The sequence below is a fragment of the Tursiops truncatus genome, chromosome 11, assembly GCF_011762595.2.
Source record: "Tursiops truncatus isolate mTurTru1 chromosome 11, mTurTru1.mat.Y, whole genome shotgun sequence".
NCBI lineage: Eukaryota > Metazoa > Chordata > Mammalia > Artiodactyla > Delphinidae > Tursiops > Tursiops truncatus.
Window position 1 is genome coordinate 95,492,126 of NC_047044.1, and position 20,769 is coordinate 95,512,894.

General features: G+C 40.6%; 1 protein-coding gene across 2 annotated transcripts in view; it reads left to right on the forward strand.

The window, feature by feature from the left end:
• NECAP1 (NECAP endocytosis associated 1) overlaps nucleotides 1-20,769 on the forward strand; it is a 38,200-nt gene that overhangs the window by 2,410 nt on the left and 15,021 nt on the right. Inside the window, exons 2-9 of one of the 2 annotated variants that reach the window (XM_004318833.4) lie at nucleotides 2,746-2,846; nucleotides 3,002-3,106; nucleotides 3,796-3,877; nucleotides 4,702-4,810; nucleotides 4,901-5,084; nucleotides 7,222-7,324; nucleotides 7,649-12,936; nucleotides 16,683-16,841. In XM_004318833.4, coding sequence (XP_004318881.1) covers nucleotides 2,746-2,846; nucleotides 3,002-3,106; nucleotides 3,796-3,877; nucleotides 4,702-4,810; nucleotides 4,901-5,084; nucleotides 7,222-7,324; nucleotides 7,649-7,697 — 733 coding nt within the window. In that variant the 3' untranslated portion in view covers nucleotides 7,698-12,936; nucleotides 16,683-16,841. Of the gene's footprint in view, nucleotides 1-2,745; nucleotides 2,847-3,001; nucleotides 3,107-3,795; nucleotides 3,878-4,701; nucleotides 4,811-4,900; nucleotides 5,085-6,894; nucleotides 7,160-7,221; nucleotides 7,325-7,648; nucleotides 12,937-16,682; nucleotides 16,842-20,769 lie in introns of those variants that run through there. The other variant, XM_073789075.1, reaches the window with a different exon arrangement.

Sequence of the window (20,769 nt, forward strand, 5' to 3'; positions counted from 1 at the left end):
ATGAGAGGGAATGATTGACTTTGATTCACCTAGCATAAACTGTTACTTCCCAGACTTGCACTGACCAGACTTACGGAATTTAGGTTGATGCAAAACTTATAAATGATTAGAAAATGGTTTCCCAAGCTATAAAACTTTTTTAAATTCATCATTACCCTCCTCCTCAGCTAAATCAGTATTAAACCCTATAGTGTGGTTTAATGTAATGAAAAGAATGCTGGACTTTGAAGTTAGGGATTGTTATTAGTGTGTTATTTTCTATTTCTTCATTTAGAGAGAGGTGGTAGACTTTTCCTGCCTATTCCATATGGCTGCTATAAGATTTATTGCCAAGGTAGATGAAAATTTGTGAGGTTGGTTTAGAAGATCAGTAAAACCAAGAGTTCCTCAGGCTAGGTCAGGGGAGTGGGAGAGGAGGTAAGGCTCAGGGCTGAGGGATACTGCTGCCATGAGTATCCATTCATTTACTGAGGATTTGTTAAATATTGGCCACCAGACACACAAATAAGCCTAGGAACCTGTCCAAAGAAGCGTGTCTCGTAGGCTTGTTCCTAATATTTTCAGTAGCCCATTTACACTATGTCTAGCTCATGGCGGTATAGTGGAATAAGTAATGACTCATTAAAAAAATTTCATAGACAAGGACCTCTAGAGCTTGCTCTAGTCTGGATCAGATTCAGGTACTACTTGAGCGTCTTTGAGGCGGGACATCAAGAGAGAGGGCGCGACAAAGATTTTATCTTGTAAATCCTATTCAGAACTTGTCATTTCTTCCTTTCCACCATTTGCTTACCATCTTGTGAAAATTATTTTAATTCAGATATACTTTATTGTTACCTTCCTAACCTGCAAGTATTAGTCTTTAGGTTCCCAAGGGATGAGTTATTTTATTGTTTTTTTAGGGATGAGTTATTAATAACTTTTATTCGCCCTCCCTTTTCCACACTGCTGGCAAAACAAACTCACAAATACAATGTTTTGTAAAATTGTTTCATGTTTAAATAATATCTTAGATTTCATTCAGATTCATTTATAACACAGATCATAAGGATTCAGTGTTTGTACTGTTTCCATGGACATTGTATCTCTAATCCACATGTCCTTCCTGAAGTCCAGATTCATATATTCAAACGCATACTCTGTATCTCCTCTTGAAAATCTCTAAGACATCTCAGACTCAGCATAGCCAAAACTGAACTCCTGATCTTTCTTCCCAGACTTGCTCTACTTGTAGCCTTCCTCATCTCAATTATTGGCAATTCCTCTGTTCAGGCTAAAAACCTTGGAGGCATCCTTGATTTTATCTTTGATGTCTGTCTTCCTCTTCTACCTCAAATCCATTCCATTAGAAAATCCTGCTGCCTTACTTTAAGTATATCCACAGTCTAGCCACTTCTGCTCCTTTCTCTTCCTAGTCACCATTGTGACTCTCCTAGATTAGCACAGTAGTCTCTTAACTAATCCCCCTGCTTCGGTGTTCATATTGCTGCGTCTCTGCTATGATGGCAAAGTAGTCCTTTTAAATTAAAAGGGAGATCATGGATCATGTCACACCTCTTCTTTTTTTTTTTTTTTTTGCGGTATGCGGGCCTCTCACTGCTGTGGCCTCTCCCGTTGTGGAGCACAGGCTCCGGACGTGCAGGCTCAGTGGCCATGGCTCACGGGTCCAGCCGCTCCGCGGCATGTGGGATCTTCCCGGACCGGGGCACAAACCCGTGTCCCCTGCATTGACAGGCGGACTCTCAACCACTGCGCCACCAGGGAAGTCCCTTCCTTCACATCTTTGCTCGCATTTCACCTTGTTAATAAGGCCTGCCTTATTAACCTTGACCACCCTTTTGAATGCTGCAACCTGTTCATTCTCCCACGACCCTCCCAATCTCCCTTTTCTGCCTCTGCATTTTCTTTTCTTTCTTTTTTTTTTTTTTTTTTTTTTGCGGTACGCGGGCCTCTCACTGTTGTGGCCTCTCCCGTTGCGGAGCACAGGCTCCGGACGCACAGGCTCAGTGGCCATGGCTCACGGGCCCAGCCGCTCCGCGTCATGTGGGATCCTCCCGGACCGGGGCATGAACCCGTGTCCCCTGCATCGGCAGGCGAACTCTCAACCACTGCGCCACAAGGGAAGCCCTGCATTTTCTTTTTACCGTAGCAGTTATCACCTTCTGAGATGTTAATTATTTTACTTATTTATTGCTTCTTTTTTATTATCTATCTTCTGTTAGAATGAAAGCTTCATGACGGCTTTAAATTTGGTTCCCTCTTGTATCCCAAGTACCTAGAACAGTACCTGCAACTTAATATACACTCTGTAAATATTGGTTGAATTCAGTGAAAGGTAATATGTTTAGGGATTTGGGAGGCTTCTGTACCTAATATATTTCACTTAGTAGACCTTGTTGTTCCCTGATCAGCAAAACACTATTATATAAAATACCATCTACGGTACTATATAAAATAGTGTCATTGTGATAAATTTTTAAATTGCTTTTTTTTTTGTACTTTATACTTTTATTGATGCTTTTTGGACTTAAGTAGTAACATTTCTTCTATTTGCTTTGGACTGTGTGTAACATGAGGCATCTGTATAGAGAGAATCATGAGTTAGTCCTTTGATTATTTAATACGTAGAAAGGGTAAGCAATTCAGAAGAGGGAAATAGAAATATGGCAAATGATTCTGTGTAGGTTTTTAGTGTATTAAAGACGTGGACCCGAGGCCTGAGGCTTCTCCATTTTCCTATCCTAGGGCATCTGACTGGAAATTAGATCAACCTGATTGGACTGGTCGTCTCCGAATCACTTCAAAAGGGAAGATTGCTTATATCAAACTTGAGGATAAAGTTTCAGGTAATCTGTGCTGGTGACTTTCTAACATATTAAGGATATTGGTTTGGTGTTCTTTTATAAATACCTTCAAATTGGGGACTGGCGTGGAAATACTTGTTAATTGAGTTTTAAATTTTGCTTCCTTTGCTCAAAGAAGTCTTTTCCTTACCTGTCAGGGGAGCTCTTTGCTCAAGCACCAGTAGAACAATATCCTGGTATTGCTGTGGAGACAGTGACAGATTCCAGCCGCTACTTTGTCATCCGGATCCAGGATGGTACTGGTAAGGGATCAGGGATTTTGAATGGGTTGAGATTAGGAAAATAGTTAATGCACTTCAACAGAAGTGTGCCCCAGTGCATTTATCTTACTTCAGTTTACTAAATTTTTCCTCCCCTTTGTCCAGAGTTTACTTTAGTTGCTAAAGGAGAAGGATTAACATGTTTGTAATAGATATGAGCACAAGATTCAAGATGTGGTTATTAAAAGTAGACGTAAATAAATCAAAATGTTTATCTAACCAAAGAATTGACACATATTGCCTGTTCATTGTTGTGGTGGTTTTTTGTGGGACTGTCTTACATCATCTATGTTTACGGCAATCATCTTTTCTCCAATCAGAGGCTGGCAAATTTTTTCTGTAAATACACAGATAATAAGTATTTTAGGTTTTGTGGGCCAAATGATCTCTTGCAACTACTCAGTTCTGTTGATGTAATGTGAACGCTGCCATGGATGGTGTGTAAACAAACTGGTGTGCCTTTGTTCCAGTGAAACTGTATTTACAGGAACAAGCTCTGGCAGCATTTGGCCCATGGGCTGCATGCAGTTTGCCGATCCCTGGTCCAGGAGAAAATATTTCACATTCACAGATGTTATCTAGTTAGGGTAAATATTACATTGATATTTTCATTGGATAGAGTTTGCGCTAAGGGATACTTCCTGTTCTGAAGATTCCTGTCTTTTTCGCAGGGCGTAGTGCTTTCATTGGCATTGGCTTCTCAGATCGGGGTGATGCCTTTGACTTTAATGTCTCTTTGCAAGATCACTTCAAGTGAGTGAAGCTTGTCTTTATTTACCAGGTTGAATGTTTGGGGAATACTGCTCCTCAGTTGAGTGGGCACTATCTCTTTTACCTCCTGGTTTCTTTACTTGGTAAACTAGTTCACGTGAATATAAATCTTCCCATTCACTCTGTTTTCTTACATTATATTTGTATCTATTCTATCCTTTCCTTATAGCTAGAATATGTTTTTAATCCCTTGTACAGTGGTTTGAGATGGGGCTTTTGTTTATGCCTCTGGGGAATTTGCCCTGCTTTTAGGTGGCTGAGGGAGGCATAACAGTAGCAGCAGGGCTGTCTGTGAGCTATGAGGGGAGTTATGTGCCAGTGTTGTTACTCCATGTAGCTGACATGTTTTGTGCCTGTTGCAGTATTTCTTCAGCCCATTCGATTTTGGCTCAGCTGTGGTAGACAGCTCCATGCACACTGTCAGCTTCCTACCTCAAGGGCAGGCTTTTCTGCCTTAGGACTTCCTGAAATTGTGGAAGGCCACCCAGTTAGCAAGGGGGGCAACCTGGAAGGACTGAGGAATTAACACCCCCTCAGGGGCCGCCCTCAACCGTGGGGGATGGGAATTGGTGGCTGAGTGCCCTCTTTTGGAGGGACAAGTTTAATATGCATTTTGAATGGTTCCTCAGTGGTATTGAACCCCAGTTGCCCTCTCTTGGCTTTTCTTCCTTTCCTTTCTCACATCTCATGTTCCCTTACTCTACTTTCTGGAATCATGTTTCACATAAATTAGCTACACTCAAATTTGTGTGTCAGACTCCGCTTTCAGGGAATCCCAATTAAAATAACTTACTCTTTTACTGAAGGTGGGTAAAGCAGGAATCTGAGATTTCCAAAGAATCTCAGGAAATGGATAATCGTCCCAAGTTGGATCTGGGCTTCAAGGAGGGGCAGACCATCAAGTTGAGTATTGGGGTGAGTATGGTTCCCCCCACCCCTCCTTGTATTTCCATAAGCCTGTGACTTATTCTTTCTCTCACTCTGCTGCTTTTTTTTCTTTTGTAGAACATCACAACCAAGAAAGGAGGTGCTTCTAGGCCCAAGACTACAGCGGCTGGGGGCCTAAGCTTACTCCCACCCCCGCCTGGAGGTAGAGTCACAATTCCCCCACCGTCCTCCTCAGTTGCCATCAGCAATCATGTCACTCCACCGCCCGTACCAAAATCCAGTCATGGAGGTACTGATGCAGGTAACTGTCTCTAGCACTTTAACCTTGAGAAATCATATCTTAGGGTTTACCTGAGTAACACCTATTTGCCAAGGAGAGTGTCGATGGTTTTGCTGTTAAATGGCACTTGACACTGACAAGGTGATTCTGGAAACCTCTAGCGAGGCATTGAAGCTTTTTAGTGAGCTGAGAGTCATGGTTCTGGGTGGTTCTTTGGCCGAAAATGAGTAGATATTGAGAAGACTGTTTCCTTCATTGTACCTTGGTGAAAGAGATGCTAGTGGGCCTGAGAGTCAGATGGGACAAGATTTTGGTCATGGCTCTGCTACTTTTTATCTGAATGTGTTGGGTAACATTATTTAATTTCTCTGAGTCTCAGTATCCTTACGTGTAAAATGGAGATGTAAAACTACCCCAAGACTGTGAGGGTGAAATGATGTGGTGGCACCTAGCCCAGTTCTTGGAATATAGTAGCCACTCAGTGAATGTCACTTCTTAATCCGTTCCATTTCTTCACAAGGGCCATGAGAGGAAATGAGACGACATCTGTGTTTATGAGTACATTTTCGTTTTTCTTTACTGTCTGGTGGGAAAAAAGAATAGATATAGTTACTTCCATTTAAAGGATGACAAATTAGAACTTGGGAAGGAATTTTCCTAAGATTAGAGAACCTAGTATTAGAATCTGGGAGTTTTAAGTTATATCATTAATTAGTTAATTATAATTTAATATAATTTAAGTTTTAAATTATATCATTAATCGTTTGTAATTGATTGCTAAGAGCAAACCTTCTCCTTCTGGAATTTTTGAGGTAAAAGTGGTTACAGGCTACTTCTTTTGGTAAGTGTTGCCAGAAGGCACTAAGGATAGTATCTAAGGTTTATTTATTTTTATTTTTTAAAATTAAATTTGATAATTGTAGATTCACGTGCAGTTGTAAAAAATAATACAAAGGAATCCCACGTACCCTTTACCCAGTTACCCTCAACATTTTGCAAAATTGACATTGAGACCATCTCCTCATCTTACTTAGATTTCGTCTGTTTTTTTTTTTTTTGGCTGCATTGGGTCTTTGTCGCTGTGCACGGGCTTTCTCCAGTTGCAGCGAGCGGGGGCCACTCCTCATTGCAGTGTGTGGGCTTCTCATTGCGGTGCCCTCTCTTGTTGCGGAGCATGGGCTCTAGGCACGCAGGTTTCAGTAGTTGTGGCTTGCAGGCTCTAGAGTGCAGACTCAGCAGTTGTGGCGCACGGGCCTAGTTGCTCCGCGGCACGTGGGATCTTCCCGGACCGGGGCTCGAACCCACGTCTCCTGCATTGGCAGGTGGATTCTCAACCACTGCGCCACCAGGGAAGTCCAGATTTTGTCATTTTTACGTATTCTCATTTGTGCGTGCAGTTGACCCTTGAACAGTGCAGGGCTCAGGTGCACTGACCACTTCCTCCCTGCTCACCCGCGCCCCCCCCATGCAGTCAGAAATCTGTGTATAACTTCATGGTTGTCCCTCCGTATCTGCGGTTCCGAATCTGCAGATTCAGCCAACCACAGATCACGTCGTACTGTAGTGAGTGTTCACTGAAAAAAAATCCCTGTGTAAGTGGACTCATGCAGTTCAGACCCATGTGGTTCAAGGGTCGGCTGTAGTTCTGTGCAGTTTTATCAGGTGTAGGTTCCTGGATCCACCACCGTGGTCAGGATACTGAACAGTTCCACCACGACAAGGATCCCTTGTGTCGCCCTTTATAGCCACACCTCTTTGCCTCTCCCCACGATCCCTAACGCTCAGCAATCAGTCACTAATCTGTTCTCCATCTCTAATTTTGTCATTTCAGGAATGTTACATAAATGGAACCATATAGTATATAACCTTTGGGATTGACCTTTCCCACTCAGGATGATTCCCTTGAGAGTCATCAAGTTGTATATATCAACAGTTTGTTCCTTTTTATTGCTGAGTAGTATTCCATGGTATGGATGTACCACAGTATGTTTAATCATCACCCATGGAAAAGCATCTGGGTCGTTTCCAGTTTTTGGCTGTTACAAACAAAGTCACTGTGAACATTTACGTATAGGTCTTTGTGAGAACGTAAGTTTTTGTTTCTAAAATTTTTATTATGTTTCCCCTTTTCTTATTTCTTCTCTTACCTTGTATTCAGATATCCTTTTAGATTTGGATTCTCCTGCTCCTGTAACGACACCAGCACCAGCTCCAGTTTCTGCAAGCAATGATTTGTGGGGTGACTTTAGCACTGCATCCAGGTATTAGCATAGGGAAACCAGCATACTCTCAACCAGGGTATCGATGATGTGTGTACAGTCAAATGAAGTCTCTGATCTGGGAAAGCAGGGCGTTTGTAGGTCATAGAGTCTTCAGCAGGAATTCTAGGTAAGCAAGTATAGGAGTGCTGGGGATGGTGGGATAGCAAAGCTGTAGCATGAAGCTTGAGTGGAATATCTCAGGCCTTAATAAGTAGAATTGCTGTGGAGTATAGTTTCAGGAACTCTGGGCAGAAATTTCTTACTGTTAAGGCTGGAGTCCCTATCCTAATATGCCTTTGGCTATCTCTCTGTTCTGTCTTGCAGCTCTGTTCCAAACCAGGCACCACAGCCATCCAACTGGGTCCAGTTCTGAGGAGCACGGCAGGATGTTAAGGACAGACTTGAAGAATCAAAATGACCTTGAGGGCACCCATCTGTGAGGGGAGCTCGGAACCCCTTCCCTCCCCAGAACCAAAATTACTGAACGGTTGTTTTCATAGCTTCTCCATTGCGTTCAGGCTGGTGTGTCACTCCCCGGTGTTGTTCCTTGCTGTACAGCCAAGAAAGTATTTCTTATCTCCTGTTCACTGTCAGGGCAGGGGAATAGTGAGTCTTATGATACTTGTGGCTATTGCAGGGCTCTAAAGGCCAGGGTCTCTTTGGTGGGGAAATAACCTCCAACATCTGTAAAATTTTCTCCATCTTTAAATTCTTTAACTTCTTTCAGAATCATCTCATGACCCTGTGTGCCTCTTTGTGAAGCTCTGTTTAGCAATTTCAGGGGAGACAAAACCCTCAGAACTTCCTTTTCCATTAACTGAAGACTCTAAAAATGGACAGACTGATCACAGTGTTTACAGATTCAGAATTTTGATAGGGGTAGGTGTGAAGAAAGACCTGTTTCCTGGGTCTCTGCTATATATCCTCCCTCAGGCTTGTCTTATTCAGTGAACATCCAGTGCTGGGTGCAGCCCCCTGACCCTCTAGTGCGTTTGCATGTGTCCTCCTGTGGCAAGAGGGTTGTGTTGGTGGCGCCCCACTCTCCTTTTGTTGACAGTGCAGCATCTCTGATCACCGGGTGTCTCTCGGGTGAAGGAGGTTCAAGGGACTATGTTTCCCTACTTATTTTCTAGAGACGCAGTTACTTTCTTGCAGCTCCATCTAGTTGCTGCATTTGAAGCACAGCGTTACTTTGTAATGGCCCCATTATTTGTCCTAAAGTTAAAGGGTTTAGAGTTTTTAATCTAATTTGTAGAGCAGAGAGGTTGAAAGCACTTAACTCTTGTTCAGTACCCACATTGCCTTGCTGCCTGGGTATCTGGCTCCTTTTCATACACAGTTATTTTTTCAGTCCACCAGCTCTTCAACAGAAAGCTGCTATTACATGTACCATCGTTTATGAAGCAAGCTGGAGAGCCATGGCTTTAGCTGTGGTAGGTTTTGCCCAAACGACGGCTGCAATACCCATCACCAGGAGTATCTCAGAAGCAAGTTGCCCCCCACCACTTCCCCTCTCTCTGCCCACCATTCCTTTTACAATGCTGTGAAGGGGTCCCGCTCTTAGATGAACTGGCACCAGCTCTTTTGTCTGCTAAGGGGCAATTCTGAGAGGGAAACGGGAGGATCTCATTCTTCCCTTAGCATCTATTTGGATGGTACCCTCTGGCTGAAGGGAGTCCTTATATTTAGTTTCAAAATAGATTCTCTCTCTTGGATTTCCTTCTTGACTCTTTTTAACTTTGGGTCCATTTTTTTTTTTTTTTCATTGCTTCCCGTTCCAGGCAGCTCTATTCTTGCAGAGCCATGACAGGACATTTAAAAATTCCAATAGAAAACACTAAAAGGAAAGCCTATAGATTCACTAGTGACTAACTGCTGGGAGCCTATTTTCTCAATCTTCCTCTATGTTGTGTTCTTTGTATTCTCAAGATGATAATATATTATGTATTTGAATTGCTGAAGAATTGAAAATGAAGTTTCAGATATATGTATATAGAGCATATGTATGCTGTATTGGTGCAATGATAGTAATTAAAAATATGGAAAGAGGTAGTGTCTCTTTTATCTTTCTATTTGCCTGTTTCATTATCTTTTTTATTTAATTGACCCAATATGGGTGGCCAGTAGGTAATAAAAGGACATTTTATATCTATTACTCATTTTCAAGAAATGGAGGTTTTAAGAAGTTAAGGCTAGACCTCTGTCCTCATGTTTCTAAACACACAGAGTCTCCTTGTCGAGATCATTTGTATTTATTATTTATTTGCTGGTACAGGTAATTTCATTTGCTTCAAATTATCTTTGTGATCTAGGCCACCTTTCATATCCCAGAACTATGGTCAGCATAAATGAAGGGAATCAACGCATGAGATAGAACTAAAGTGAGAGTCATAGACTTTGGAAGCCAGAAGGATCTTGGAGTTCTCATTCAGTGATTGTCACAGGAGATGAATCAGAATGATATGGGTACTTCTTTTTTTTTTTTTTCCTCTTTTTTTGTTTTCAATTTAAAATAACATACTGCTCTCTCCAGAGATTCTGATACACCTCCCCCATTCGCCCTCCCAGGGAAGGGCTTGGATGGCTTCCCCAACCATGGCCTTTCTTATCATTACTGAGGTTGTGAGGCACTATCATGGATAAACATGTATCCTAAACTGCAGGGGAGTTTTTTGGGTAGAAGATGCAGATGATAATTTTTCCAGCTCAACCCCCTTGGTTAGACGTTGACATCTGCCTTCACGGTTGTCCTGTGAGCTTTTATTACTCCTCACTTCCTCCATTCCGATAACCTTCTAGGTAGTTGGCTTGCCTCCAGCTTTCTCAGCCCTAGTTCAGCTTAGGTGTTGACACCAGAATAACCTTCCTGAAACCAAACCCTGCTCATGCCCTTTCCTCCCCTACTCATTGATTACCTTTAATAATTTTCCTTTGCTTACAGATTAAAGTCCAAAGTACCATTTCATCCTCAGCTCTCAGTTTTCCCTTTCACTCAGTCTGCTCCCGCACACTAGTCATTCTGCAGATGCCATCAGCAGCATGGGCATTGAGTGCTTGCGATTCCCTCTGCCTGGAATTCCTTCCCTTCTCTACCTGCCTGGTGAAATCCTTCCCATCCTGGAAAGTGCTGCTTTGTGAAACGTTACTTATCCCCTCAGTCTGAAAGGTGATCTCCCTTGTTTTTGGGGGTTGCTGTTGAAATTCTCACTGGTTTGTGGGCTCTTTGATATAAGGACCATGTCTTCATTTTTATCTACTCAATATTTTCCTTATGCCATAAATATATACTTGTTGAATTAACAGTGATTTCAGTGAAGAGGGACTAGAAATCAGAAAGTTGGGTTTTTCCTTTTTTCGCTCATTCTCATTTTGATTGTTCCTAGCTACAGGACGTAAGTATTCCTTATATGCTTTGTTATAGTTGCAGAAGGTCTCATTTATATGCTCCAGGGTCAGTTAATATTTGGGCCCAAGAAAGTAGCATTGAAGACAAATTTTACTTTGGTACATAGACGCTATGGCCTGGGAAAAAACATGTCGCGCAGCTGCTGATAAATCTGGTAGCTTAGTGTCTGATCTCAGTTACCACAACTGGCTAAGATTGCACTTGGTTATATTTAGCTTTTTTTTGGCTTTTAAAAAAAATCATTTCTGTTATTGCCTCTTAACTGTACATGAGGAAAATACATATGGTTTGTGACTAGAGCTCATACTCAGGAGCTCCCCATCCATCACATATTCTCTTGAGAAAGAAAGGAAAAAGGAAGAGGATTACATTTACTTGCAAGTCCCTTCAGCCTCGGGAATGTATAGGCTTGGTACGGTTTTCACAGCAACCATGGTTGAAACCATGTCGTATGACGTTTATTTCAGAATGAGAATTGTCATTTTCAGTCCCTTTTTGAAAGTTACTAAGATATGGGGGTGGTATGTTTTTTAAAAAGCTCTAGTATACTGAAGTCTACATCTCAGGAGTGAAATAACTGTCCTTTGAGACCTCATGTTCTGCCCTATCAATCTAAGACTAGCGTCATCCCCTCAGTTACACACAATGATGCATTAAGACCAACCATGAAGGTTGCTGTTCGCTTTTTAGTATTTTCTTTTGTCTTACGTGTGTTCTGCCACTGCACCTAATAGTAAAAAAATGTCTTGGCAATTTCTGTGAATGCTTTAACTAGCTGCATAGCAGCATGGGACCACTAGAGGACGGGCTCCCCCTAGCAACCCTAGCACAGTGCTGGCGAATACTGCTCAGATTTCCTGGTGGCAGGGGAGACACCTAAAGACATAAATGAAGACTGTCAAGGGATATTTCATCTATGGAGTCTAAACATGTACCTGATCCGAAGTTTGTTGGGAACGTAGAAAAACAGCTGTTTGGGTAGGTGGAAAATGAAGAACAGAATAATACTTTCTTCAGACTTTAATACTTAAATAAATCTTTGAGTAGGGAATACACTTACTGATTTTAATGACCCCCCCTCCCCAGTCCCACCAAAATAGGTGATTAATGGGAAGTAAAGAGGAGTGGTTATGAGCATGAATTTGGAAAGAGACAGACTGCCTTGGCACAAAAGTTTACTCTGCCACTTACTGGCTTTTTGACCTTGGACAAATTAACCCTTATTTGCCTTGGTTTCCTCGTATGCAAAATGAAGATAATAGTTTCTACTTTATAGAGTTATTGTCAAAATAAAATAAGTTAAAAATTTAAAGTGCTTAGAACAAAGCCTGGCATATGGTAAATTCTCTGTTAGTACTGCTTCTACTACTGCTGCTTGGCTGGCTATCCTAATTCTGCCTATTAGCATTGCAATAACATGGTAAGAATAAGGGCAAAATGATGAGATCCTTTCCTTTTTTAAAAAAATTAATTTTTATGGGGATATAATTGACATATAACATTGTAAATGTTTAGGTGTACAAAATGTGACACATAACATTGTAAATGTTTAGGTGTACAAAATGTGATACATTTATTGCAATAATCGGAGTGTCAGCTAACACTTCTGTCATGTAATTGTCATTTCTTTTTTGTGGTGAGAGCAACTCAGATCTAATCTCTTAGCAACTTGGAAGTTTGTAATATAATATTGTCTATACAGGCATACCTCATTTTATTGAACTTTGCTTTATTGCACTTTGCAGATACTATGCTTTTTACAAATTGAAGGTTTGTAGCAACACTTCATCGAGGAAATCTATCAGTGCCATTTTTCAATAGCATTTGCTCACTTTGTGTCTCTGTGTCATGTTTTGGTAATTCTCACAATATTTCAAAACTTTTCATCATTATATTTGTTATGGTGATCTGTGATCAGTGATTTTTTTTTTTTTTTTTTTTGTGGTACGCGGGCCTCTCACCGCCGTGGCCTCTCCCGTTGCGGAGCACTGGCTCCAGACGCGCACGCTCAGCGGCCATGGCTCACGGGCCCAGCCGCCCCGCGGCATGTGGGATCTTCCCGGACCGGGGCATGAACCCGTGTCGGACTCTCAACCACTGCGCCACCAGGGAAGCCCATCAGTGATCTTTGACGTTACTACTGTGACTTGCTGCAGGCTCAGATGATGGAAAACATTTTTTAGCAATAAAGTATTTTAAAATTAAGGTATGTATATTGTTTTTCAAGGCATAATACTACTGCACACTTAATAGACTACCGTGTAGTATAGACATAACTTCTGTGTGCCCTGGGAAACCAAAAATTTGTGTGACTTGCTTTATTGCAATATTCGCTTTATTCTGGTAGTCTAGAACTGGATCTGTGATTTCTCCAAGGTATGTCTATAACGACTGTACTATGCATTAGATCTCCAGAACTTATCTACTGGTTGAAAGTTTGCAACCTTAAACTGCATCGCCCCGATTCCTCCACCTCCTAGCCTCTGGTAACCACCTGTCTCCTCTCTGTTTCTATGAGTTTGGCTTTTTCAGATTCCACATATAAGTGGTATCATAGAATATACTATTTGTCTTTCTCCGACTTTTCTCACCTCGCATAATAACCTCAGGGTCTCTCCACGTTATTGCAAATGGCAAGATTTCCTTCTTTCTTATGGCCAAATAATATTTTCTTGCATATGTGTACCACATCTTCTTTATCCATTCATTGCAAATGGACCCTATGGTTGTTTCCATACCTTGCTATTGTGAATAATGCTGCAATAAACATGGGAGTGCATATATCTCTTCAATATCCTGTTTTCATTTCCTTTGGATATATACCCAGAAGTGGAATTGCTGGATCATATAGTAGTTCTATTTTTAATCTTTTGAGGAAACTCTGTACTGTTTTCCATAGTGGCTGGACTAGTTTTCATTCCCTCCAAGAGTGTGCTAGGGTTCCCCTTGATCCACATCCTCACCAACACTTGTTATCTCTTCTTGTCTTCTTGGTGATAACCATTCTAATAGATGTGAGATGATATCTCACTGTGGTTTTGATTTGCATTTCCCTGATGATTAGGGATGTTGAGTGCGTTTGCATGGGAATGGGTCCCAAGCATCATTCTTGCCAGCCTGGGCCCCAACCCCAGGACTCAGAACAGTGTGAATTAGAAATGGTTTCTTTGTGGTCTTGAGTCACACTGAGTCAGTCAACTGCTTGTGACTCTAAAAAAAAGATCTTTTGGCTATTTGTATGTCTTCTTAAGACAAATGTCCGTTTAGTTCCTCTGCACATTTTAAAAATTGGATTGTTTTTGTTATTGAGTTGTATGAGTTCTTTGTATATTTTGGATATTAACTTCTTATCAGATATATGGTTTGCAAATATTTTCTCTTATTCCGTAGGTTGTCTTCTCTTTCTTTCTTTCTTTTTTTTTTGATTGTGTCTTTTGCTGTGCAGAAGCTTTTTAGTTTGATGTACTCCCACTTCCTGATTTTTGCTTTTGTAGCTTGTGCTTTTGGTGTGATATCTAAAAAATTGTGGCTAAGACCGATGTCAGGGAGCTTCCTCCATATGTTTTCTTCTAGGAATTTTATGGTATCATGTGTTAGTTTAAGTCTTTAATCTATTTTGAGTTAATTTTGGGGAGTGGTCTAAGATAGTGGTCCAATTTTATTTTTCTGCATGTGGTTATCCAGTTCTTGCAACACAGTTTTGTTGAAAAGACTGTCCTTTCTCATTGAGTGTTCTTGGCTCCCTTGTCAAATATTAGTTGACTGTAAATGCAGGAGTTTATTTCTGCACCTCTATTTAGTTGCATTGGTCTATGTGTCTCTTTTTCTTTTTTGCGGTATGCGGGCCTCTCACTGTTGTGGCCTCTCCTGTTGCGGAGCACAGGCTCCGGACGCACAGGCTCAGCAGCCATGGCTCACGGGCCCAGCCGCTCTGTGGCATGTGGGATCTTCCTGGACCGGGGCATGAACCCGTGTCCCCTGCACCGGCAGGCGGACTCTCAACCACTGCGCCACCAGGGAAGCCCTATGTGTCTCTTTTTATGCTAGTTTTTTAATGTTTTAATTATGATAGCTTTGTAGTATAATTTGAAATAAGGAAGTATGATGCCTCCGGCTTTGTTCTTTTTTCTCATGATTGCTTTGGTTATTACTTTTTTGTGGTCTTTTGTAGTTCCACACAAATCTTAGGATTATTTTTTCTATGTCTGTGAAAATGCCATTGGAATTTTGATAGAGGTTGTGTTGAATCTATAGCTGGCTTGAGTAGTATGGACATTTTAGCAATATTAATTATTCCAATCCATGAACACAGGATATATTTCCTTTTTTTTTTTTTTTTTTGCGGTACGTGGGCCTCTCACTGCTGTGGCCTCTCCCGTCGCGGAGCACAGGCTCCGGACGCGCAGGCTCAGCGGCCATGGCTCACAGGCCCGGCCACTCCGCGGCATGTGGGATCTTCCCGGACCGGGGCACGAACCCGTGTCCCCTGCATCGGCTGGCGGACTCTCAACCACTGAGCCACCAGGGAAGCCCTCAGACAAATTTTTAACTTTTCAAAGACTTGGATATGTTATTTGTGAAGGTGGGAAGATAATAATACATACTTCATTTTGTGAATATTATGCAAGTTAACTTCTGTTCAGTACCTAAAACAGTGCCTGGCATATCAACAAATGTGAACTGTCATTGCTTTAGAGGTATTTTTTAAGTAGTGCTCCAAGGTTATTACAGTTAGCATGAGCTGGTACTCATATTCTCCTGGGTGTATTGCTTGGGTTATTTACATTAACTTTGTTTGACTGAAGGAATTTTTTTTTTTTTTTTTTTTTTTTTTTTGTGCTACGCGGGCCTCTCACTGTCGTGGCCTCTCCCGTTGCGGAGCACATGCTCCGGACGCGCAGGCTCAGCGGCCATGGCTCACGGGCCCAGCCGCTCCGCGGCATGTGGGATCTTCCCGGACCGGGGCACGAACCCGTGTCCCCTGCATCGGCAGGCGGACTCTCAACCACTGCGCCACCAGGGAAGCCCTGAAGGAATTTTTTAAATCTCTCTCCACAAACTCTGTAGCAGTCTAAATCTTTGTGTGTGTTTTTAAATAAAGTATTTCATTGTTTGATAAATCCCTGAAGTATTTCCTACTTTGGAAACTATTGATATTGTCTATCTTCTTCATTAATGTGAAGGGCACATGGTTTTGAGCTGCCATAACTAGTCTGTAAAACAAGCCAGATTTGTTTCATTCCCTTGTTTATAATGGCTATCTTCATCAAAACGGAGTATTGAGTAAGATGCCTTTATTTAAACTTTCTAAACCAATATGAATCCTTCTTGGAAGCTAATTTTAAAATATCTTATGCTTGTTGTGCTTAATTGACAATCATTAAAATGGAGTTCGTTAGTCTGTAGTGAATACCTGTTGTCCTCCTTTAAATGCTGTACATATATACCTCTTTTCCAATGCATGCAGAGTCTATTCCTTCTTTCTAGAAGATGTACAGAGCTGCCCAGTGACTTGAGTATGCCATCGACCTGCTAATTTGAAATTTTATAGCATTGCATCAATTCATGGATTTTAAACATTATTCTTGGTTGGCTTTTTTAAATTTTTTTTTGCGGTACGTGGGCCTCTCACTGTTGTGGCCTCTCCCGTTGCGGAGCACAGGCTCCGGACTCGCAGGCTCAGCGGCCATGGCTCACGGGCCCAGCCTCTCCGCGGCATGTGGGATCTTCCCGGACCGGGGCACGAACCCGTGTCCCCTGCATCGGCAGGTGGACTCTCAACCACTGCGCCACCAGGGAAGCCCAATTTTCAGGATTTTTAAAAAGGGAGGGACAGAATGACTTTGGTAATCCTGGTATTATTCTCATAAATGTTAGTTGGATATTAGGTAGTGAAATAGTTATGCAATCTGTTACAGATGACATACATGGTGTAACTAATTTTCCTTTCAGTTTTCACATGAGGGGTCACCTGGAATTGCTGTCTTGTGGGCTGGAGAGCCTTCCCGTCCAACTGCTGTTTTTAATGACAGCAAGACGTGGGCTCAGAGTGAAAGACACTGTATGGGGACAGGGGCTCATCTGGCCACCATCAGCACAGAAGCTGAGCAGGTATGTTGAGAGGCTTACATCCGTTTCTCTGCTGGTATGAATCTCTTTGCAGAGAAAGAGGAATTTCTGTGCTCTGCTATACCTCTGTGCCTTTGCTTCATCTCTTCCAACTACCTGGAAAGACTTTTCTTCCTCTCTCATTTTTCTTCACATGGCCAAGTTCTTCTGGTCTTCCCAGATTTGATTCATGTGTTATTTTCTACAGAAAACTACCCTGACCACCTTCTCTGCCCCATCTTTCCTATTCTAGTTTGGAGATACTTCCGTGGTACTTTGTGCATCCTGTGACCATGGCACGCACTTCAGTGTTCCCATGAGTCCTACTTTGTAGAGGGCTGGAGCCATGCCTTAAGCATCTTTGCATCTCCAATGGCCTTTGCGGTGCTAGGCACACTTAGATAGGTCCTGATAAATATTTCATGAGTAAGTAAATAAATGAATGGTTAATCAGGATTGAAATAGCTTCTCAGAATAGAGCACAGGAAAAATAATTCAGAAGTATGGTTGTCATTCTAAAAAAAAAAAAAAATCTCAAGGTAAATTCAATTTGAACTGAAATTTATTTCCTCATGTAATATATTTCCATATATGTACGATACCATGACTCAGATTCTATTCTTGGTTAGCAGGGTTTCCTGGAGGATTCTGTTTCCATGGCTTTGCAACTATAGGTTCACCAGCTCCTGAATAAAATGGAGTTTAATGAAATACACAAACAATTGAAGAAGGTAATTTTAAAAATAAAAGTTCCTAGAAATCCAATCCTATTAAGTACTGTGCTAAGTGATTTGCAAGTTGATCTCACTTAATCTTCACAGTGACTCTATGAAATAGTGGAGTCATCCCTTTTGGAGTTGAGAAAACTGGGATTTGGTGAAATTAAAGCACTTGTTAACATTGTGGAATAAACGCCAGAGGGGGGATGTGAAAACAGATCTGATGCCAATGCTTTTGTGCTTAACTAGTACTTTATTTGACTTCTTTCCTCTGTTCCTAACATAACAGCTATCACCTGATAAAGGCAAATATACTTATAAAAATTCACATTTTTATGCAGAACGTTATCACTCAATTTTTGGATAGCGATTTTCATATTTCCTGGGACTTACAGATGAGAACCTTGAAAGCCAGTGGCATTGGGTAGACAAGACACCATTGAACCCACAGATGGTGTGAGTATACTGACTGGGGCAAAAGAGCTTTATAGGCAAAGGTGAGAAGAAGACAGCAAGCAGAATTCATTTTGGAGTGGAGTATACCAATGTAAGAAAGCTTACTCGGAATAGAGCGTAGTGTGTTGAGTAACCTCTATACTAGTAGACTACTACGCTTGTGTTGGACAGTGCAGCTCTAAATGTTTCACTAGGAGCATTTCCTCTGCCTTGTCCTCTGGCCTCTACCATACACACCCAACATGTATAGACACACACACACACACACACACACACACACATACACACATTTCAGATTCTGGCCCGAGGGTGAACCCAACAACTACCAGAAAGAAAAATGTGTTGTCTTTGTTAATGACAAAGACAAATGGGCCTGGAATGATTTTCCTTGTGACTTTAAGACAAGTAGGATTTGTAAGATACCTGGAGCAGCATTCAACAAGAAGCCTAGGAAGGGGTCCCTGTTATGAGGACAGAAAAGAAGAACCAATTAGACTAGGGAAGAATGTACATGCATCGTGGGAACAGAGAAAACATTCTCGGTCATAGAACATTTTCAGTCATGATGGCCTTAGTTATTCTTGTTTAATTCATTCAAGATAATGTGCTTTTGTGTAGTGTTTTGGTGGAAAAAATCATATTTTTCTGTGAGAATCAATTTTCATTAACTTTGCTTTCTTGATAGTATTTCAAGGTATTTACTTTTCAGTTAGTGTGTATTGATTAACGTATCTAAGAGTAGCTTGAATGGTGAAATCTATAAGTCATTGTTTCCTCTGCTCCAATTCTTAGCTCTTAAAGTTCAAAGGTGGGATATTCCTACTGGTAGTGGTGTATCATTGTTTTTAACCCAAATATCACAAACTCTTTAAAGTTTTTAAGCAACATTTTTATTGTCTGATGCTTCATTTTCAGACTTCTTAATAGTATGCCATTAGATGGAAATTCCGTGAGCAAAATATTTTCTGAATAACAGAATAGAATAGTTAGAATTATGGTATTGCCCAGGTAGAAAAAAAAGTCTTTTTACCTTTTCAAAAATTTACTTCTTACTCCACTTTAAAAGTCTTCCCATAGTGGGGAGTCTCAAGCTGACTTAATTTCTTTTTGAGTGGAAAAGTCCCTTACAGGCCACCTTTACCAAACTCCTTTAATTCTATAGCTGTGGACACAAAACCCTTGGGAAGCCAAAGAGCTCACCTTCACATGTCTAGTGTATGACAGAAACAGGACTATGGCCCAGATCTACCTTTCATAACAAGTGAAATGTGTTCCCTTTGGTATTATGGGAGAGTTACTGGAGGTGCTGTGGCTTCTTGGCTAAAAGGTAATAGTTTTTAATTATTCTTGCAACATTGTATTAGTGTTTCTGTATTTTTAATTTGAATCAGAAAAAAATTATATTTTCAATCCATTTATGTAAATTGTTAGCATGCTTCTTTAGAGCTATAATGCTGCATTTCAAACTAGCAAGGAAATCATGGCTTTAGCAACCTGAAGTTATGCGTTTGCGATGTGTGTAGTTTTAATTGTGAAGCAGTCACATCCAACATCAACAAAATAAGGCTGTCTTCTTACATATATTCATTTTGCTGACGTTTCCTGCATCCAAGCTAAAAAATTTCAAGCGACAGCTTTTTAACCTAACTTCCTTACCACTATTTTTAAAAACAGTATTTATTCTGTAAATTAGTGATCTTGTAAGTTTGGAATATTAGTGTTTGATTGATTGATTGATTATGTGTGTGTCTGTGTGTGTCTGTGTTTAAAGCTGATACTTTTTTTTTTTTTTTTTTTTTAAAGCTGATACTTTTAACTGAAGTAGCACCAAGTGACTTTAACTGTATTAGCCATAAATTACATAGCACAAATCTACAAAACTTGTTGAAATAAATTTATGTAAATGATAATAGGCTTGTATAGTTAATATTATCCATTTTTCATTTGTATAAGACTGTATTTAAAGATTCAGTTGTCAATAAAATATGACCTGTTTTTGATTTTATACATCTGTGTCTACATCTGTACCTCTAATCTATTTCTCCCCCTGCTGATCATTTTTCATTCCCTCCATGGCTACCATCACAGACCAAGTTACCATTTCTTACCTGGATTATTGCAATGGCCTTCTGATTGTTCTCCCTGTTTCCACACTTGGTCCCTTTCAGTCTATCCTCAAGCCTCATGGCACCTCTCCTAGTCTTCACAATTTCTTTAAGACAGCTGATAGTAATTTTATAAAAATAATTGCCTATTTCTTTAGGACATTGCAATAGTTCTAGAACTTTGAAACACTTAAAAAATCTAAACACTTCTTATGTTTGAAAATGTAATGTATGTGTGCATTAAAAAGGCAAACAGTAAAAAACATTAATAAAAGTATAAGGTGAATCTCTCATTCACCCTGAACCCCTAAATGTCTCTTCAAAGTAACTATGATTATCGGTTTCTTATATGTATATCTATATATGTTATATTTCCCCCCATGCATTCACACATGCACATGCAAAAACTACCTAGCTATGCCCCATCCAATGAATGATTTTAGGGCTATATTGTTGAGAAAGGAAAAGGGGGGTGGGAAGAAGAAGAAATAGGAAAGCAAGAAGAACATTTTACTTGATTCCTTATCATTTTTCTTTTAGGGACCCTTCAGGAAAAAGTTTTTTGTGGTAATCTATAAGGCCTATAAAATTCTTGAAGTTCAAGAATTCTTAAATTTCACCTCAATTTTTTTATTTGTTAAATTCAAGTAA